This window comes from Cephus cinctus, unplaced genomic scaffold, assembly GCF_000341935.2.
Source record: "Cephus cinctus unplaced genomic scaffold, Ccin1 Ccin1_scaffold0168, whole genome shotgun sequence".
Classification (NCBI taxonomy): domain Eukaryota; kingdom Metazoa; phylum Arthropoda; class Insecta; order Hymenoptera; family Cephidae; genus Cephus; species Cephus cinctus.
Window position 1 is genome coordinate 3,173,965 of NW_014332892.1, and position 16,464 is coordinate 3,190,428.

General features: G+C 37.6%; 7 protein-coding genes across 11 annotated transcripts; 3 read left to right on the plus strand and 4 right to left on the minus strand.

Moving 5' to 3' along the window:
- Positions 1 to 22: 22 nt before the first annotated feature.
- On the minus strand, positions 23 to 4,968 carry LOC107264032 (protein virilizer). 2 transcript variants are annotated; one of them, XM_015731871.2, is made up of 5 exons: positions 4,845 to 4,968; positions 4,630 to 4,742; positions 4,185 to 4,548; positions 465 to 4,110; positions 23 to 391 (listed from the first exon to the last, which is right to left on the minus strand). In XM_015731871.2, exons 1-5 carry the CDS (start codon positions 4,896 to 4,898, stop codon positions 99 to 101), a joined length of 4,470 nt encoding a protein of 1,489 aa, XP_015587357.1. In that variant the 5' UTR covers positions 4,899 to 4,968; the 3' UTR covers positions 23 to 98. The 2 variants fall into 2 exon arrangements, with proteins under 2 accessions (XP_015587357.1, XP_015587356.1); XM_015731870.2 differs by having other exon boundaries at positions 465 to 4,113.
- Positions 4,821 to 6,006, plus strand: LOC107264047 (FAD-linked sulfhydryl oxidase ALR). 2 transcript variants are annotated; one of them, XM_015731893.2, is made up of 3 exons: positions 4,821 to 4,927; positions 5,096 to 5,288; positions 5,414 to 6,006. In XM_015731893.2, exons 2-3 carry the CDS (start codon positions 5,205 to 5,207, stop codon positions 5,798 to 5,800), a joined length of 471 nt encoding a protein of 156 aa, XP_015587379.1. In that variant the 5' UTR covers positions 4,821 to 4,927; positions 5,096 to 5,204; the 3' UTR covers positions 5,801 to 6,006. The 2 variants fall into 2 exon arrangements, with proteins under 2 accessions (XP_015587379.1, XP_024937047.1); XM_025081279.1 differs by lacking the exon at positions 4,821 to 4,927 and having other exon boundaries at positions 4,961 to 5,288.
- LOC107264042 (transmembrane protein 145) lies at positions 5,925 to 7,766 on the minus strand. 2 transcript variants are annotated; one of them, XM_015731886.2, is made up of 4 exons: positions 7,625 to 7,766; positions 7,073 to 7,511; positions 6,423 to 7,012; positions 5,925 to 6,342 (listed from the first exon to the last, which is right to left on the minus strand). In XM_015731886.2, the coding sequence occupies exons 1-4, from the start codon at positions 7,715 to 7,717 to the stop codon at positions 6,067 to 6,069; spliced, it is 1,398 nt and encodes a 465-aa protein (XP_015587372.1). In that variant the 5' UTR covers positions 7,718 to 7,766; the 3' UTR covers positions 5,925 to 6,066. The 2 variants fall into 2 exon arrangements, with proteins under 2 accessions (XP_015587372.1, XP_015587371.1); XM_015731885.2 differs by having other exon boundaries at positions 6,423 to 7,511.
- Positions 7,767 to 8,103: 337 nt separating this feature from the next.
- Positions 8,104 to 9,561, plus strand: LOC107264046 (ribosomal RNA-processing protein 7 homolog A). Its single transcript, XM_015731892.2, has 4 exons — positions 8,104 to 8,245; positions 8,355 to 8,705; positions 8,777 to 9,079; positions 9,163 to 9,561. The coding sequence occupies exons 1-4, from the start codon at positions 8,209 to 8,211 to the stop codon at positions 9,246 to 9,248; spliced, it is 777 nt and encodes a 258-aa protein (XP_015587378.1). The 5' UTR covers positions 8,104 to 8,208; the 3' UTR covers positions 9,249 to 9,561.
- LOC107264044 (uncharacterized protein C7orf26 homolog) lies at positions 9,330 to 10,726 on the minus strand. The gene is made up of 3 exons (XM_015731889.2): positions 10,586 to 10,726; positions 9,567 to 10,487; positions 9,330 to 9,490 (listed from the first exon to the last, which is right to left on the minus strand). The coding sequence occupies exons 1-3, from the start codon at positions 10,662 to 10,664 to the stop codon at positions 9,402 to 9,404; spliced, it is 1,089 nt and encodes a 362-aa protein (XP_015587375.1). The 5' UTR covers positions 10,665 to 10,726; the 3' UTR covers positions 9,330 to 9,401.
- A 76-nt stretch (positions 10,727 to 10,802) lies between these two features.
- Positions 10,803 to 14,349, plus strand: LOC107264034 (cap-specific mRNA (nucleoside-2'-O-)-methyltransferase 1). 2 transcript variants are annotated; one of them, XM_025081274.1, is made up of 4 exons: positions 10,803 to 11,075; positions 11,340 to 11,377; positions 11,529 to 13,485; positions 13,558 to 14,349. In XM_025081274.1, exons 2-4 carry the CDS (start codon positions 11,359 to 11,361, stop codon positions 14,024 to 14,026), a joined length of 2,445 nt encoding a protein of 814 aa, XP_024937042.1. In that variant the 5' UTR covers positions 10,803 to 11,075; positions 11,340 to 11,358; the 3' UTR covers positions 14,027 to 14,349. The 2 variants fall into 2 exon arrangements, with proteins under 2 accessions (XP_024937042.1, XP_015587359.1); XM_015731873.2 differs by having other exon boundaries at positions 10,803 to 10,941.
- Positions 14,340 to 16,431, minus strand: LOC107264040 (nudC domain-containing protein 1). The gene is made up of 4 exons (XM_015731883.2): positions 16,200 to 16,431; positions 15,126 to 16,107; positions 14,696 to 15,054; positions 14,340 to 14,630 (listed from the first exon to the last, which is right to left on the minus strand). The coding sequence occupies exons 1-4, from the start codon at positions 16,312 to 16,314 to the stop codon at positions 14,431 to 14,433; spliced, it is 1,656 nt and encodes a 551-aa protein (XP_015587369.1). The 5' UTR covers positions 16,315 to 16,431; the 3' UTR covers positions 14,340 to 14,430.
- Between the last annotated feature and the right edge of the window lie 33 nt (positions 16,432 to 16,464).

Consider the following 16,464-nt stretch of genomic DNA (forward strand, 5'->3'; position numbering starts at 1 on the left):
TTTAAAAATTTTCTAATTTGAGTTATTGTCTTAGGAGAATCATGTATTTAGCAGCAATGATATTTCATTGATACTCAATAATATAAAATAAACATTTCTTAACGAAGATACGGCGGTCGTGGCTCTGGTACCCACGGTCGACTTCTAGTTCCAACCATGACACCTCGGGGTGGACAAGGTCCACGAATATTTATTTTATTATATCCCGTTGGACCTGTAGGCTGAGCTCCGCAGGTTTCTAGAGCTACGAAATCATCTACATGAAGAGACGGTGGTCTTGAAGTATTCGGAGGTCTAGATCTGAATGGATCTGAGCCTCTTCCGACACCGCCTACTACTTGTCCACCTCTAAGGTTGTTGGCGAACTGAGCCCTTCCACGCATGGGCGTCACTAGAAAATCATAAGAGTGCAATTAATTTACAGACAAGTTGAACGTAAAGTCTAGAATAAAAATGAAACTTACCAAATGGTTGCTTAGTTTTGGCAGCGGGCACATTTGTAGGCTTTTGCACGTCTCTCGCATCTTGAGAATCTGCCTGTGACTTTGGTTGCAAGGGTTGTGTAGCATCATCTGGTGGCGCTTTTGAGCACAGTAGCTGTGCTTCCGCTAGAAGATTGAAGTCTGCGGGGAGAAGTTCTGATGCCAGAGCTAATAGATCAACTGTATTTTCAGTGGATGGTTGACGTGATGCTCCGAAAGTACATTTTTTCGTTCGCTTTGAACTAGATTCCACAGCTCCAAAGGATCTTTGAGAAAATTGATTTAAGAGAGCTTCTGGGGTCGGGAGTAAAGGTTCCAACATTTCCGGTATAGGCTCTTTTTCTTCTTTCTCTTCGGAACTCTTTAATATTTCTATTAGGTCTTTTGCTCCTACCAATTTGTCAAGGGGATGACCATTTTTATCCCAAGATATCAAAGACATTAACTGTTGTGAACGCAAGTACAAACTTCTATTTTCTGTTTTACAAGAAATTAAACTTTCTAAGAACGTCACAGTCAATTCTAAGGTGCACTTCGTATTCGAGTTTTCCTCAAGATTTGACACATGTTCTAGTAAAGATCTTAAGGCATCCGGATTATTTTCTAAACAACTCTTCACATGATACAGTCCATAGTTATGACTTGTAAGAGACACCAGTATCTGCAAAGTACTTTCTAATACATCCACTTGATACTTTGACGCACTTGCAAGGATTTCAATGAGTACAGCCAAAATGGAAAGCAGTGGTTCCTTACTGGGTACAGAATGCGTTAATTTCTTTTCAAAAGGTTCACTGGAGTCTTCTTGAACAAGGCTCAGGGAAGAATCGCACAAAGTCTCAAAGATATCAATTATCTCACGTTGTACAACGTCGTTAGTAGTTTTCAAAGCAGTGCACAGCATTTCAATGACAGGTGGATATCTTTGATCAGACTTGACCTGAGCCCTGGACGCAGGACTTGTAAGAGTCAGGAGTGTGGCCTTAACAGGTGCATGTCTAGCTAGATCTCCAAGTAACGCTAATATTGGAGAATTATTTTCCAAAGGAGTAGCAGCTAATATTCCATCTAAAAGACATCTTCCTACAAGAAGAGCAGTAGGTGCAGCCAGGTCGCTAAGTTGTTTGCAGACTGTGGAGAGTAACGTGAGCACATCTTTATCCCAGCTAGCACAGAGCAGCCGTAAAGTCTCTGTGAGGTTACTAGCCTGAGCCTGTAAGTGAGCAGACCAAAGCTTTCTTAATCCAAGAGCACGCATCATGTCTTCAGGGATGGTTTCCTTAGAGGTCAATATCGGTGGTAGTAACCGAGACAGCAACTTCATGCCGGGTACGAAATTGCATGGACTTAGAGCAATCCTCTTCAAGACTTCACCAAGCATTTGAGTCCAGAGTGATTTAGCTACGTTTCCAGAACCATCGGAATTCACAGCGTGTGTAAATACCAATAATGTTCCCACAATCTGATCAGACAGTGTTCCGATAATTGAATTACTTGGTATAGCTTCTACCAAGGAATATACACCAAGCAGTGGCAATACTGCCGTCAAGTCTTTGAAGTCTGTTGCCATACACTTTACAAGACGTTCCAAAATTGCTCTTGTTAATTTAACACAAGGTAAGAGCAGTGCTACTAGTGCCAGACCTCTGCGTCCTGTTAAAGCTGCACGATGCAAATATGGTTGTTCATAGAATTCCGTAATGTTGGTCATAACTGCAACCAGAGCAGTGAGACCATCAGCGGCGAATAACTGTGTCAGGGCGTTTCTGTGTTTTAATTCCACGTAAGGTTCCATAGGGTCCATGTCATTCTTTGAGGGAAACACCAGGTATACTAGGATCCTACAGGCAGTGACTAATTCACCAGGTAGTGATGCTGCTCTGTCTGCATTTTTTCTTATAGCTGCGACTAAGGTAGAGACATCACCGTAGTTCCAGCTGGAAGCTTGAGCTGCTATTGTCAAGTATGGTACAACGTCACGCAAATGTGCCTGATTTCTAGACTTCTCTATAATTTCCGCTGCACGGGTTTGAAAGATTTCAACACGATCGGAATAGCGTACAGTGGTAGAGACAACTTCAGCTGCAAATTCTCCAAGATTCGCATCTGCGAGGTGTGGTATCAGAATGTCCAGGAATCCATTTAGAGGAAGAATTGTGACTATAGCACGTATACCTTCAGGAAATACCAAGAAGGAATGTAATTTCTTTAAGGCCATCCAGTCGACCGGTTCTTGTTGGAGAGATATTAGGCATCGCGCTACTTGAAGTCGCCAGGCTAATATCGAACCAACACCAGGATGATCGTAGCGAAGGGCTTTTAATATAGATTTAGTGATCTCAGGTTCTTTTAAGAGATACAGAAGACCTTCTTTGGTGTCACTGAGTCTCAAGAGGAAACGTCGTGCTGCTTTTATAGAGTTCACATGGGATTGGGGTGATATAAGGGTCACTAAGAGACGACAGGCCAGTTTATGGTGCTCGAAGTAGGCAATAAGGTGTCCTCGAGGATTCCGATTCTGCTCCCGTTCGAATTCCATTTGTGCACTGGCAGGTAGTTGCCGTTTAGGCTGTGCCATTAAGGTTGGAGCATACGAGTATGAATTCATTAATTCTGATAGTGCCAATTCCGAGAGTTCCTCAGTTTCTTCTAGTAATTCATAAACATGAACTTTCCTTAGCAAGGAACTCAAAGCGTACTTCAATCTAGCGAGCTTTGCGCCGTCGAGCATCTCTAGTGCAAGTTTATAAAGATTAGTCTCAGATTTGAGAAATTCCTTAACAATTTTTGGACTGATCAGAGCTGCATCCAGTGCTCTCAAAGCAGAGAGTTTTACAGGAAGTGCCACATTTTCTAGCATACACAATTCCAGGAGCTTGTAAGGAGCATTCACTTCCAGAAGGATATCCGCACCCAAAGAGACTCTGCATAATGCTTCAGATAGACGAACTCCAACTTTAACATGTCGCACTTTATAGGCTGGTTGAGGTTGAGCACGTGCAAATTCCATATCCAGACCTGCGTTAACAATATTTGTCAACTCCTTAAAATCCTCAGGATCGAGCTCATGAGATCCCAGAATAGAGCACAGAGTTTCACAATTATGTACAAAAGTTTCCTTTTCTTGGCCAGGACCATTCACAAAATTTAAAACGGATTTCGCTAATGAGTGTAAAGTCTCCCGTAATTTTTCTAACGTTGCATCCTCTCGCAACTTTTTCTCAGTCGTTTCGGCTGATGTTTCTATCTCTAGAAGATCTGGAGGATGCAGAACGTACAAATCTGCTATTTGTGTAGTGTCACATTCGTATTCTATGACTGGTGGTATGTCATCTGCCATTATATCCTCGTCGGATAAGATAGGCTCGAATGGTTCTACTGCACCAGTTTCCCCAGCATCCCGTTCTCCGTCTTCCTCCTCTGCAGAAATGGATTCTGGGCTTAAGGAGACTAAAGATTCCGAAGGCGGCGAGGACGGTCGTTTTACTGGTTTCTGAACTGAATTTGGTGGATGTTCTTCCCATTGTTCTGGTTCGGTGCCTACAGGTTCAGCTGTAGAATTTCTTGTGGGTTCCACTGTCTGAATAAGTTGAACAGGTGGAGATGGTGTTGCCGTGACACAGGCCTCCTGCTATTTAATCAAAATATTTATATTCTATTTGTGGTCAATTAAGGCAGTATGAAATGTGTCTTTTTACTTACTGGAGGATTAGTTTGTTGTTGATTTTCATAATACCATTCAGGCTGTTGTTCTGTTATTGATACAGTGCATTCTGTGGTCTCTTCTAATCCACCTACACAAACACTAGAGCCAGCAGTGGGTCCTATAACTTCCTGTGGATTGCTCAGTGACTTGGTCAGAGTTCCATAAACAGCAAGAGTAATAGTGGTGTACCACCCACGTAAAACTAGCCCATCTGTTGGTATTTGTTTACGCTCACATTCTAATTGAATGTGAACATTTTGTTTATATTCTAAGCCACCCAGAGATTCAAAAGTAGAAGCTCCTGGTTTACTCAAATCATTCACAAAAAATTCTATCTCAAATTGAGAGGGATTGGTTGCACTGTTGAAAAGACAAAACATATGTAATGCAATGCTAAGAAACATAAAGAAGACCATTTGTGTATTCACGGATGTAATTTACCCTAAGCGAACTCCTCCAGGAAAGTCAGCCTGGACTCGAGCTCCAAGAGGAATTATTCTAACTTCACTGATGTAGACAGGTTTTGGAAATTGTACCAAGTCTAAATTAAGTTCCTATAAAATGTACCCAATATTTCAATATATTACGCAACTTATGACGAAATTACAAAGGTATTTAATAAAAAAGTAAACATTCTAACTTAACCTATTATATACCTCAGAAATATCGTGAGAGAACGTGTCGAAAAATAAGAGTTCGGTATTATCCATTTTGATTCCGTTCAAAGTAGAACTTCAAGGTAATCGTGTGTTCGATTACTAGTATAATTACTATTTAAAGTTTCATTGAAAACAATAATCAATATACATCAATAATAACATTCAGCTGATCACCTCTTTGGTCCCTTTGAGCTGCCGTCGATTTCGGCAGACTGGTACGTTTTGATAACTGGGGATTTTTATTTCAGAAGAGTACTATATTCTATAGTAAGGTTAAAGTTTCTACCAGATCCTACGATCTACGTTTACGATAAAACATAAGTCGTATTTATATTATTTATTAATAATCAATATAATATGTCATACGAGAAGCCTTGCCGAACATGTACAGATTTTAAAACATGGGCCAAGATCCAGAAACAGACTTTCGATTCAGAAAAGGTAAGTACGTTTTATCTTTGAAATACCAAAACTGTTGTGTATTTTTCTGATATTAATCTCAAGACAATTTTAATATTATTATTAAATCTGTTATTTATCTGCTCGTTTCATGGAAATCTGAAAAGGAACGGCAGAAACAAGTCACTGAGAGCACTGAAACTGCAAAGCGTAAAAATTGCCCTTTAGACAAAGATGAACTGGGCTCGAGCACTTGGGCATTTTTACATACAATGGCTGCATATTATCCTAGTAATCCTACAAATGAGCAAAGAAAGGATATGAAGACGTTTTTCTATTTATTTTCCAAGTTCTATCCATGCAATACATGTGCAGAAGATTTTCAAGGTGAACTGAAGACTTCTCCACCACGGACAGATTCACAGGAACAGCTTAGCCAATGGCTCTGTGAGATGCACAATATAGTGAATAGAAAATTAGATAAACCAGAATTTGATTGTAAATTGGTCAATCAAAGGTGGCGAGATGGATGGCTTGATGGATCATGTGATTGACAATAATCGTTAAGAGCAATATTACTGTGAAAGATTTTTTGGCTTTTAATAGCTCATACATTAAATATTTTATAACTAGAAGGACATTGAATTATGATGAAACGTATTAAAAAAGAGACTTTACTTTCCAATCGTCAAAACGGTGTAAATAAGTTATTATTGATCAATGTAAATTGTTCCCATACAGAATACAGTATTTAAAATAACAAGGCACAGAAGTTTCTTTTGCGCACACATAATATGTCCATAAAAAGTTCATCTCCACCTCAGTTAGAAGTGTTGGGAAGTGTAGAATTTGTATGCATCACAGTAAACAATGTCATTGCTGGTTGTGTACGTGGTTGATAGCTGTGACTCTCACCATCACCAGCAATTGGCATTACTTGGCATGTTCTTATGTGGAATGGAAAGCGAGTATTATTTGTTGCAGGCCTTGTGACATACAAGAATATCGCATGGCCAACCAAAATCATCCAAAGGGAACAGCCCTTAACCACACTCTCTCTTATCCATTTATCTACCATTATAGTAATGGTCAGTACCTAAAGAGGACACACAAAAAATTATATTATCATCAGAAATGAAATGAATTCTTAATTCACGTGTCAAGATTCCATAATACCAATAATGGATTCCAAAGGAACCATCCTGATCCCATAGACAGTAGAGCTATGTAAAAGCGAATCTTGGTAGTGGTTTTTCTGCTGGTTTTATAGCAGCAAACTACAAATACCATCCAGGTAATGATTTTAATGGCAATTAGTGCATATCCTGGTGGAGATTCGTAAATGTATAAGACCAATCCAGGGTCGAACATCTCTGACTGATATATAAATAATGACAATTGAAAAATCACACTAGTGCAAATGAAGCAGACAAGCTGTTTTGTTTCTACTGGTGTCAGAATACTCTTGGTGACAGTATATCCAAGCGCCAGTAAAAGCATCAGGACAGTGTAAAGAGTTTCAGCACAGGCCTCTAAGAGATTGCCCATTAATGAAGATTGGCGAGCATCCACACCTGTTAGAGCACGACTCACATAACTCAAAGTTTCTAATGATAATCCTAACATTTGACATAATAACGATGCTATGAATATTTTGTAAGACAAGTGGAACAGTCGCCTTGATCGAAGCTGTAAAGATACATAGAAGCTCAGGACCAAGAGTACTGTATATACCACAATGCCTGCCAGTAACTCAGGTAGAATATCTGAAAAATATGATCTAATAGGGATAATGGCACAATTAATATATGGCCCTGTACACTTACAAAATTCATCTGCTGAAAAATGTTCTCTCCAGAAACTACCTGGTGAACCATTAGTTAAAGAAATCCAGTAGCTGACGTTTAAACCATTCTGAGAAGAGCAATCAGCCAATACAATGAACCACCATCTAGGACGAGCTGAACGAAATTCTCGAGAACTAGTGCAATACAAATCCGAAGTATTATCATTCACCCTGGAACATCCTGAAGAGATAGCCAGATCACTACGACTCGATAGGGTAACAATTTGGCCATATTTCCTGCTGAGAATGCTTTGTTTCTCATAACATGTTTTCTCAGATGGATAAACACTTGGCCATTGTTGTGCTGTGTCATAATATAGGAGTAAATTGACGTTACTTTCTTTTCCACCTACTAAAAAATTATAGTGGAACTTTCCTTCTTCTGATAAAAAGCAAAATCTTGTCAGAAATGCCCAGTTCTGAAAGAATAATTGCATAATGAGAGGGGTAGTTCATTAAAGCTGTGCAAATACAGTTTGGAGCAGAATCGATATTTTATTTAAAGAGAGTACTGATTATTTAATAACGTTACTTCAGAAGTTAAAAGATGCCCTTGTAGTATCTTAGCGTCGATATAGCTCGATAGAATAATTGTTGCGTATAGAATCTCAAACATATTAATCATAGTTAGCTTTATAATAAAGACGCTAACTTAAACTGTTCACCCCATAGCTGGGTACTATTTACCACTATTACGCTTGTATTTACATGCTGAAATCAATATTTTTCCCGGTTAATCCCTAGAAGTACTGAGATGGCAATACTTTATTCCCATTTCAGGTGTTTTTGGCATAAAACAAACATAATATGTATCTGCAACTAAAATAGATGATATCTTCTTAATTTTTTGAGATTATCGAATAGAAGGGTAGATTTGAATTAAAATAGTTTTGCACGTGTATTTCGTTTGTATACATATGTACATACTTATATCTACTTGAGCACATGGTTAATATTTTTCCCTTAGACTCGAATGCCATCTAGTGGATAGTTATCTCGTTATAATTAAATCTCCACCAAAATTGAACCACCGCGGTGAAGATCCTCTTTTTTGTGAGGGATTGCGTTTTTATTTTTCTTTAATTACTGTTAAATTAAAGGAAATATAGTTTAATAATGACACTTGATAAACAAGGAATAGGTAGCTTTAAAAGTAAGTTAATGTAAAAACTTTGTAACGCTGATTGAATAGGCTTGCATTTTAGGTTAAAATAAGCATGGAGTCAATATTATCAAATATTAATACTACTTCAATTTTTTAGCATTGTGGCTTCGGTATGATGCACACAGCGTGAATAAGCATCAACTTTTTCTTAAGGAACATTCAGTGCGGAAACAAGATCCTGAATTACCTAAAGGACATACTCTGTTTTTACTGAATGTTCCACCTTACGCTACTGCAGATTCTCTTAAACATGCATTTACTGAAGCATGTGGAGCTGTTAGAACAGTCACATTTACCACTAGTCCTGGAAAACCGAAAACAGGATTTAAGGCGGCTTATATTGTATTTCAAAGAGAATCTAGCTTGGACAAGGCCTTAGCTCTGCCAAAAACTCATTGTTTGACTCTACAAACAGAATCGCATTCCGTTTGTCCAACTGGATTATCTAGTAAGTCAAATTTCACTATTGAGTGATTGTGCCTATTGTTGACATTATATTAATATTATTTATTTTTTTAGAATGGTGTAAGGAATATAACAGTTCTATATTTGATGAGAAATTACTTAAAAAAGAGATTGAGGAGTATATGAATAATTATGACAAACAAGTTGCTGAGCGCCTTGAACGAGAAAAAGCACAAGAAGGAGAGCAAGATGAGGATGGTTGGGTGACAGTGTCAGGGAGGAAGAAACGTGGCCAGCAAGCTCTTTCCAGAAAAGAATCTACTATCAGTAAAGTGCAACAGAAACAGGAAGAACGAATAAAAAAGAAGCAATTGCTGAACTTTTATACTTTCCAGATTAGAGAATCTAAAAAACAAAGTACGCATCGTATTACTATTCTTATTCTATGGTAGATAATTTGTTTTCTATGCATATTTTAATAAAAATTGTATTCATTGCAGACTTGGCAGAGTTAAGAAAGAAATTTGAGCTTGATAAAAGCAAACTACAGCAGCTTAAACTAAGGCGTACGTTTAAGCCATTTTAATTTGACTAAGTGTTTATCCTTTTCTGTATGTATAACGTGTATAAAGTATCATAAAGGAGATATAACATTAAGTCAACTATGTAAAATGAGCGTTAGGTTTATTAACAGTATTTGTACAAATGAGGTAATGTGATATCAACGAATCCTTACTTTCTAAGAAGCCTTTGACGTATACGTCTGTAATGTCCATTCTATTAAAAAGTGCTGATAAGACAAGGGTTGCAAAAGTGCCAATAGTTCCTCTGTAAGCAGAAAGCAAGCAATTTATACACGTTGGCCCACTTGATTTTTTATTAAAAGAAAAATATAAAAACGTACGTTTATTTCCATAAATACAATTTGCAGACATGGCTGCACTCACTGCTTGTGCTAATCTCTCCATAGCAAGATCACGGAAAGCTGTGTTTGAATCACTATACGTCTGTAACATTGTGGTCAATGTTCTGGTTGTTGCAGCCAAATGTTGTGCAGATATAGCATGCTTATTGCTCCCACTGGTCTTTAAGCGTAGCACAGAGTCCATGAGAAGCTGTTGAATTTTTGAATAACATTTCTGTAGCTCATCTCGACGTTCCTGTGATTCAGAGTCGGGTCTCAGTGAACTTAAAATGGACCACCTAAAAAGACCTGCTATCGGAGCTATAGGAGTCATTGGTATTCCTCCAATGGGCAAAGCAGGGTTGTCCATTAGAGATGACCAGAGTAGACTTGGATTCTCATCTATCCAATCTCCTACTAATCTTAAAAGGTCTGTAGGTGGATTTTTGTCCTTATAAACTTCACCTATGGAGGTTAACAAGTTCGCAGTAAAATATGGTGCAATCGTAGGTAATGTTTTCAATCTGTCTATTGATTTTGGAGTCAAAACAAAATAATCATTGAGAATGTGTCGCGCCAATCCTACACTTTGTGGAGATGTTGCACCAAGTTGTTGCAACCAAATTCCTGTTGCATTTAGCACAGCTTTGTTATGAGTAGCTATTGCTAAACTGACTGAGTTTCCAAGAATATGAAATCTGGGTGTTTCAGCTGGAAAGAGAGACAAGAATACTGCATTACGAACAGCTGGAGTTCCTCCAGGACTTTTGAAGAAGTCATTCAGGACTTCAACCAACTGTAATTCTTGTATAGCCACTGGAATATTTCTTTTTTTACGTCTTTCAATCTCTCCAAATACAAATTCTGACATCAGATCCATCTGCAGATCTACTTGTTTGCCAGGTCTGCTGCATAGTGTTTCTATAAGTAAAATTATTTTCAAAATACTTCATTCATGAAAACATCGTATAAAAAATTATATTAGCCGGGCAAGTATAACTTATGGCATTGAAATTTACCGATTCTGCTGAGTGCTTCTCTGGCACATAATGGGAATTCCAATTTTCTCAAAGTTTGTTTAATGTCATTAGCAGCCATTAATACTTTTAGCAATTAATTTCTAACTGATCGTGGACAAAAGCTTTAAACAGTCAATGCGCGCAAACTCATCGAAATGACGACCAGCTGCTTCTGGAAAATATAGGGGGTGTTTCATTATCTATTGTCCAATAGTGGGAAACTCTAACCATAAAATATAAACATTATCTTCCAGAATTCGTAAATACAAAACGTGAATTTGTAATCACGTGGAAATAAATTTTCTATAGACTTAGTGTTATTTTTCTTAAATATCGTAACGGTAGTTTTATTAAAGGTAAATCATAATGGGCAAGGTTGTAGCATTTCTATGTAACGAAATTGTACAGCCAGTACACCCGTAAGTGATTTGGATACAGAAGAACTTTTAGTTTAATGTCTTCTGTATTATTTTCTGAGTGAAAATGTTCTGTGAGTAAATAATCTGACGAACTAAAGTGATAATCGATATTGGACCAACAATGAATTCTTTTTAACAATGGAAGTTCATTTATTGGTTCTGTGATTCCCCAAAAGCACTACTGGTTCTACAAAAAAATTCGCCCTTACTGATTTTTATTATCGTCACAAATAATTTTGCCGCGCTGACGTACTCTTTACTAATAAAAAACAAAAATCCTATTTTTTTTTATAATAAGTTTATTCTTTAATAAATTAAAACAAAGTTCTTTTTAGTGAAAGGAACTTTACAAAAATGGAATCAAGGTTAAGTGGTAAGTTGAGAAATAAATAGTTGCTATATAGTAGTATTGGATTGGAATTATTATTGTAAATGCTTAGTAATATTTGCTGTAGTCGCATTTTTGTTTTAGGCAATACGTATTTGGTTCTATAGTTAAATAATGTATTGTTTTAATTTTGTAGAATCTAGTGACAGCGGGACAGAGGAAGCACGTCTCAGTTTAAGTGGTTGGTCTACATTAGAATCTGGTGTAAGTAAAAGAGTACATGAAGATGCAGCTTCTGAGTCTGACTCGGAAGAGTCTTCGAAGAAACGGGCTCGTTTTGATGGATCGGAAACTTCTGTGGATAAAACTGCAGCTGATACCAGAGAAATTATTGGGGATAAAGCACGTATGATGATGGCAAAAATGGGTTACAGAACAGGTGTAGGTCTTGGTAAACATGGACAGGGTCGACTTGAACCCGTAGAATTATCTAAACAACGAGGTCGTAGAGGATTGGGTTTGCACATTCCGGGATTGGAAAATGCAAATCTTAACTGGGATCCTACAGAGGAGGAGATCTCTGTACAGGAGGATATGGAATGGTTGGAAAATACGCATTCTGAGATTCCTACTATACAACATATGGAAGAATGGATGAGCTTGGGACCTAGTAAGAAAACAATAGAAGACGAAACGACATTCTGTGACCCAGCAATATTGAAAAACGTTCTTAATTCAAAGACAGTTTTTGATAAACTAGACAAGCATGAAATGCGTAGAGCGCGCACGAGGTCCAATCCTTATGAAACGATTCGTGGTGCTTTTTTTTTAAATCGTGCTGCTGTAAAAATGGCAAATATAGACAAAGCCTGTGACTTTATTTTCACAAATCCTAAAACGATAAAAAGCGATGAGTTACTATATTTTGCCGACGTCTGTGCTGGTCCAGGAGGATTTAGCGAATACGTCCTGTGGAAGAAGAAGTGGCATGCAAAAGGATTCGGTTTCACATTAAAAGACGAGAACGATTTTAAATTAGATGACTTTTATGCAGGACCCTGTGAAACTTTTCATCCATTTTATGGACCTAAAGAAGACGGCAATGTTTATGACCCAGAGAATCAAAAATCTTTCTATAAATTAATTATGGAGCACACTAATGGACTGGGATTACATTTTATGATGTCGGATGGTGGATTTTCTGTTGATGGACAAGAAAATATACAAGAGATTTTATCGAAACAATTATATCTCTGCCAATGCTTAGTAGCACTTATGATAGTAAGAACTGGTGGTCACTTTGTCACAAAGTTATTCGATCTCTTTACACCGTTCAGTGCTGGTCTTATATACTTAATGTATCGATGCTTTGATAAAATTTGTATATTCAAACCAAATTCATCAAGACCAGCAAATTCCGAACGATATCTCGTATGCCAAGGAAAGAAATCAGGTATCGAGGACGTTAAGGAATTCTTGTCACATGCAAATCGTCTGCTACTCCAGAATGACAAGGATAGAGACGTAATGCAACTAGTACCGCTCGAAGAACTCGAAGCAGAAAGCACGTTCATGCAGTACTTGATAAATTCCAATAATATTCTTGGAAGGAAGCAAGTAACTGGTCTGCTAAAGATAGCAGCATTCTGTCAGGACACAACTCTCACGGAGCCAAAGCAAGCAGACATGCGTAAGCAGTGTCTGGAATATTGGGGGTTACCTGACAAAACTCGTACAGCACCAAATACATCAAGGCCAGAAGACAGGCTCAGGAGTATAATACAAACTTCTACCTTAAATTTCCTCAATAGTAAATCAACGGAACTGACTATCGAGAATATGTCCGAATCTATTGTCAAGTACCCCTACGACTGGTATTGTATACCGTGTCAATCGTGTAAGTCTTCCGAAGACGACAAGAAACCTACATTCTACATGGGAATAGGTAGATCCAAAGTTTTTCATTATGTCAGAGGCCATTGGGAACGAGTTCAAATGCCTTTGGAATTACCACCTGACACCCTAGTCTATGCTGAAGTTGTAACGGAAATGCGTGGAGAGCATAGATATCAACGACGCTCACCAGCCCTACATATTCTTGACGCTTACCTGCTTGGAGCAGAAGATATTAGTAAAAATTATGTGACAGTTAGGTGAGCAGATCTTCCACGGCTTTTTATCTGTTATCAGTGCTGTATAATAATAATATTTTATATAATACTCAGGTGGGAAAAGACGAAGAGGTTTTGCGAAGCACTATGGAAACCTGATGCACGCACCTACGCCAGAGTGCGCGTCGGGGATTTGTATACTCTTGATCAAAATTTAGAGCAAAGGCTTCACTTGCATCATTGCAGTATGAAAAATGGAACAAAAGCTCTTGCCTACGTGCCTTCGAAGTTTCCATATCGTGACAGCGACAAAAATGATGAGCCTTATTACTTCGTGCCACAGAGTTTCCTCTTGCTTAATGGCAGTGCTATCCCCTGGTCCAGTCATCGTAGTCGCAAGCAAGGTGTACTCTACTTTTTCAACTCCAAGAAAGGGTGGAATGAAAGAGAGAGACCTATTGATGCTGTGGCAACCTTTGCTGAAACTTTTACTAATCGTATGGTGTGGTATTTGCCACCCGACGGTAGGTTGTCCATGGAATCTGTATTTCTTCAGTTGAAAGATGTAATACCAGCTAAATAACCGTAACGAAGGTAATAACAAATACCCATTATCATGTCTTACATTGAACTGTTGTTTGGTATAATAGTACTATCTCAGTTTACATTGGTTGCCAAGTTTGAAATGCGTTTATCGAGTTTCGAAATGAATTGCAAAACGGGTAGAACTCGTTGAATACATATTTTGGATATTTTTCCAAATATTTTTGCTTTGCAATTCTTTATGTTTTATAAGCTCAATTCGTCTAGCGGAATTGTTTCTTATAATCTTGAAAGGTGTACGTCACCTATAACGTGTATATATTTCATGCAGAGTAATTATAAATAAATTCGTATAAACGTTGATAATATATATTATTATTTATACGTGTAAAATGCATTATAGAGTTTACAAGATACCTTGAGACTCCCTTAGATTACTTAGTGTTAAAATTTGATCTCTAGCTGATACAGTTTATCCTTAGTTAAGAGTATCAAATATTTATTTGTGGCAACAGCACCCATAATTGGAGAAGTGTCGGGTCCTAAATCTACAATCTGTTGTTTTGCTACAGGAGAACCATTTTCAGGTCTGTCGTATAGGAAAGAATGCCTTGTATGTTCTACAATGGCTACATAGGTTCCAGCTGTAAGAATGAAAATTTTTATTTATATCTGCAGAGGATTAATTCAGTAATGTCGCTCTTAGTACCTGGTGGGGAGACGCAAAATTTTTTATTAGTCTTGCCAGCTTCTACATAGCCAAACCCTGGAAACGTATAGATGTGCTTGAATCGCCAGTGGTCGTTCTCGACTTCTCCGGGCATCCAGATGCAGGCATCGTGCTCGTGTCGTAGGCAGAGTATTTGGCTAGATTTCAATTTAATTGTGAAGAGAATGTGGTTGCTTGTTCCAAGCATGGCCAGATGTATTACTTTGTGACTCTTCAAATCTAGTCTCTGAAGGAAGTTATCCCTACCCTGGAGATCACATTCCTCTAGTTGTTCAGCATTAAATCCTATTGCAGACTGTCCTTCCCTCTCTGGTTGATCGGTACACAGATGCGCTAATCTAATGATCAATAGAAATTGAAATCTGATTATTGCTAACTTATACTCTCATGCAATTCAAAATAATTCTACCTGGAATGAATTTCTGCAGCTAGAGTTTCATTGGGCAAGCATTCTCCGCCTATGTCGCCTTTTATCAACTCATTCCACATCTGACCACTTTCGTATTTGACCAGGTCAACTTTCAGAGAATCACTTTCTCGACTCCAGGTTGTTAATTCAGGATCAAGTCGGTATTGAGTGTCACCTTCTATCAATATTGTATCTTTTAACTTGATTGACAGACTGCTTGCTGTTATATCAACTGTAATTAATTTCTTATCAATGTGTTGAGGTACTTTTATCCAGACTGTAAGTGTATCTTCGTCTTGAGACCAACAGTACTTTGGAATTTTTATTTCTGAGACATTTTTGTGCTGTGTCTTCTCTTTGTCTATAGGATTTATAGAATCATATTCAAATATTGCAGAGTCTTGACTTACAATGTGTAAATAATTTCCATTGTTTTCTACTTTCACATAGTCGATAACACCTTTTACTCTCAGGACTTGCTTATGAGTGAGTTTCAGATTTTCCAAACAGTTGTCCTTGTATTCGCAAAGATACCAAAGGATGTTCAGATTGGAGCATTTCTTTCCTTCGAAGTCAAGTATATTGCATAATGCAATTATAATTGTTGAAGTGTCCACGACATACTCTACATCCAGAAGAACTCCAGCATCAACCTTATATAATTCAATTGGTTTCGCTGTTCCCATACTTTCAATGAATAACACATCCAGTGTATTAGAGCCATTGGATATTATTATTATATTTTCAGATGCAAAACCAATAGAAGGATTATACAGAGGAATTGCATGATTTTCATCAACAGCTTTAAGAGTATAAATTAAGTCCAGCGTACCATTGATTTTCAATCTCCAAACCCCTCTTGTATCGTCAATAAACCAACATGTATTATCAAAATGATTTCTAAAGAGGTGATTGTGAAATGCAAAGAGTCTAGCTTCAAGCCAAGAGTCCTGAGTGGAATTTGGCTCTATTCTCAAAACATCTGAAACAATAAAGTCATATACTGTCTTAAGAAATATATGTACACTACAAAACCAATGAATTTCCATTGCAATGAGAAGAGGTTAGGATTACCATGATTCAAACTTCTTTCAAAAATGACTGGGGATGTTCCAGCAGAAAATTGATATTTTTGAAAATTTGTATTTAATAGTCTCTTATCAGGTCTCAGCTCAATTATTTTCGTCATCTTATGCAAATTTCGACTATATTTATACTTAAATACGGGCCACAGAAAGACGTGCGTCTCAAATTACCAATAGCTCGAAAAGCTTCTGCTAAATGTAAAATACCGGGAGAAATAGTAGAGTACATTTTTATAGTTTATAACGTACAGATT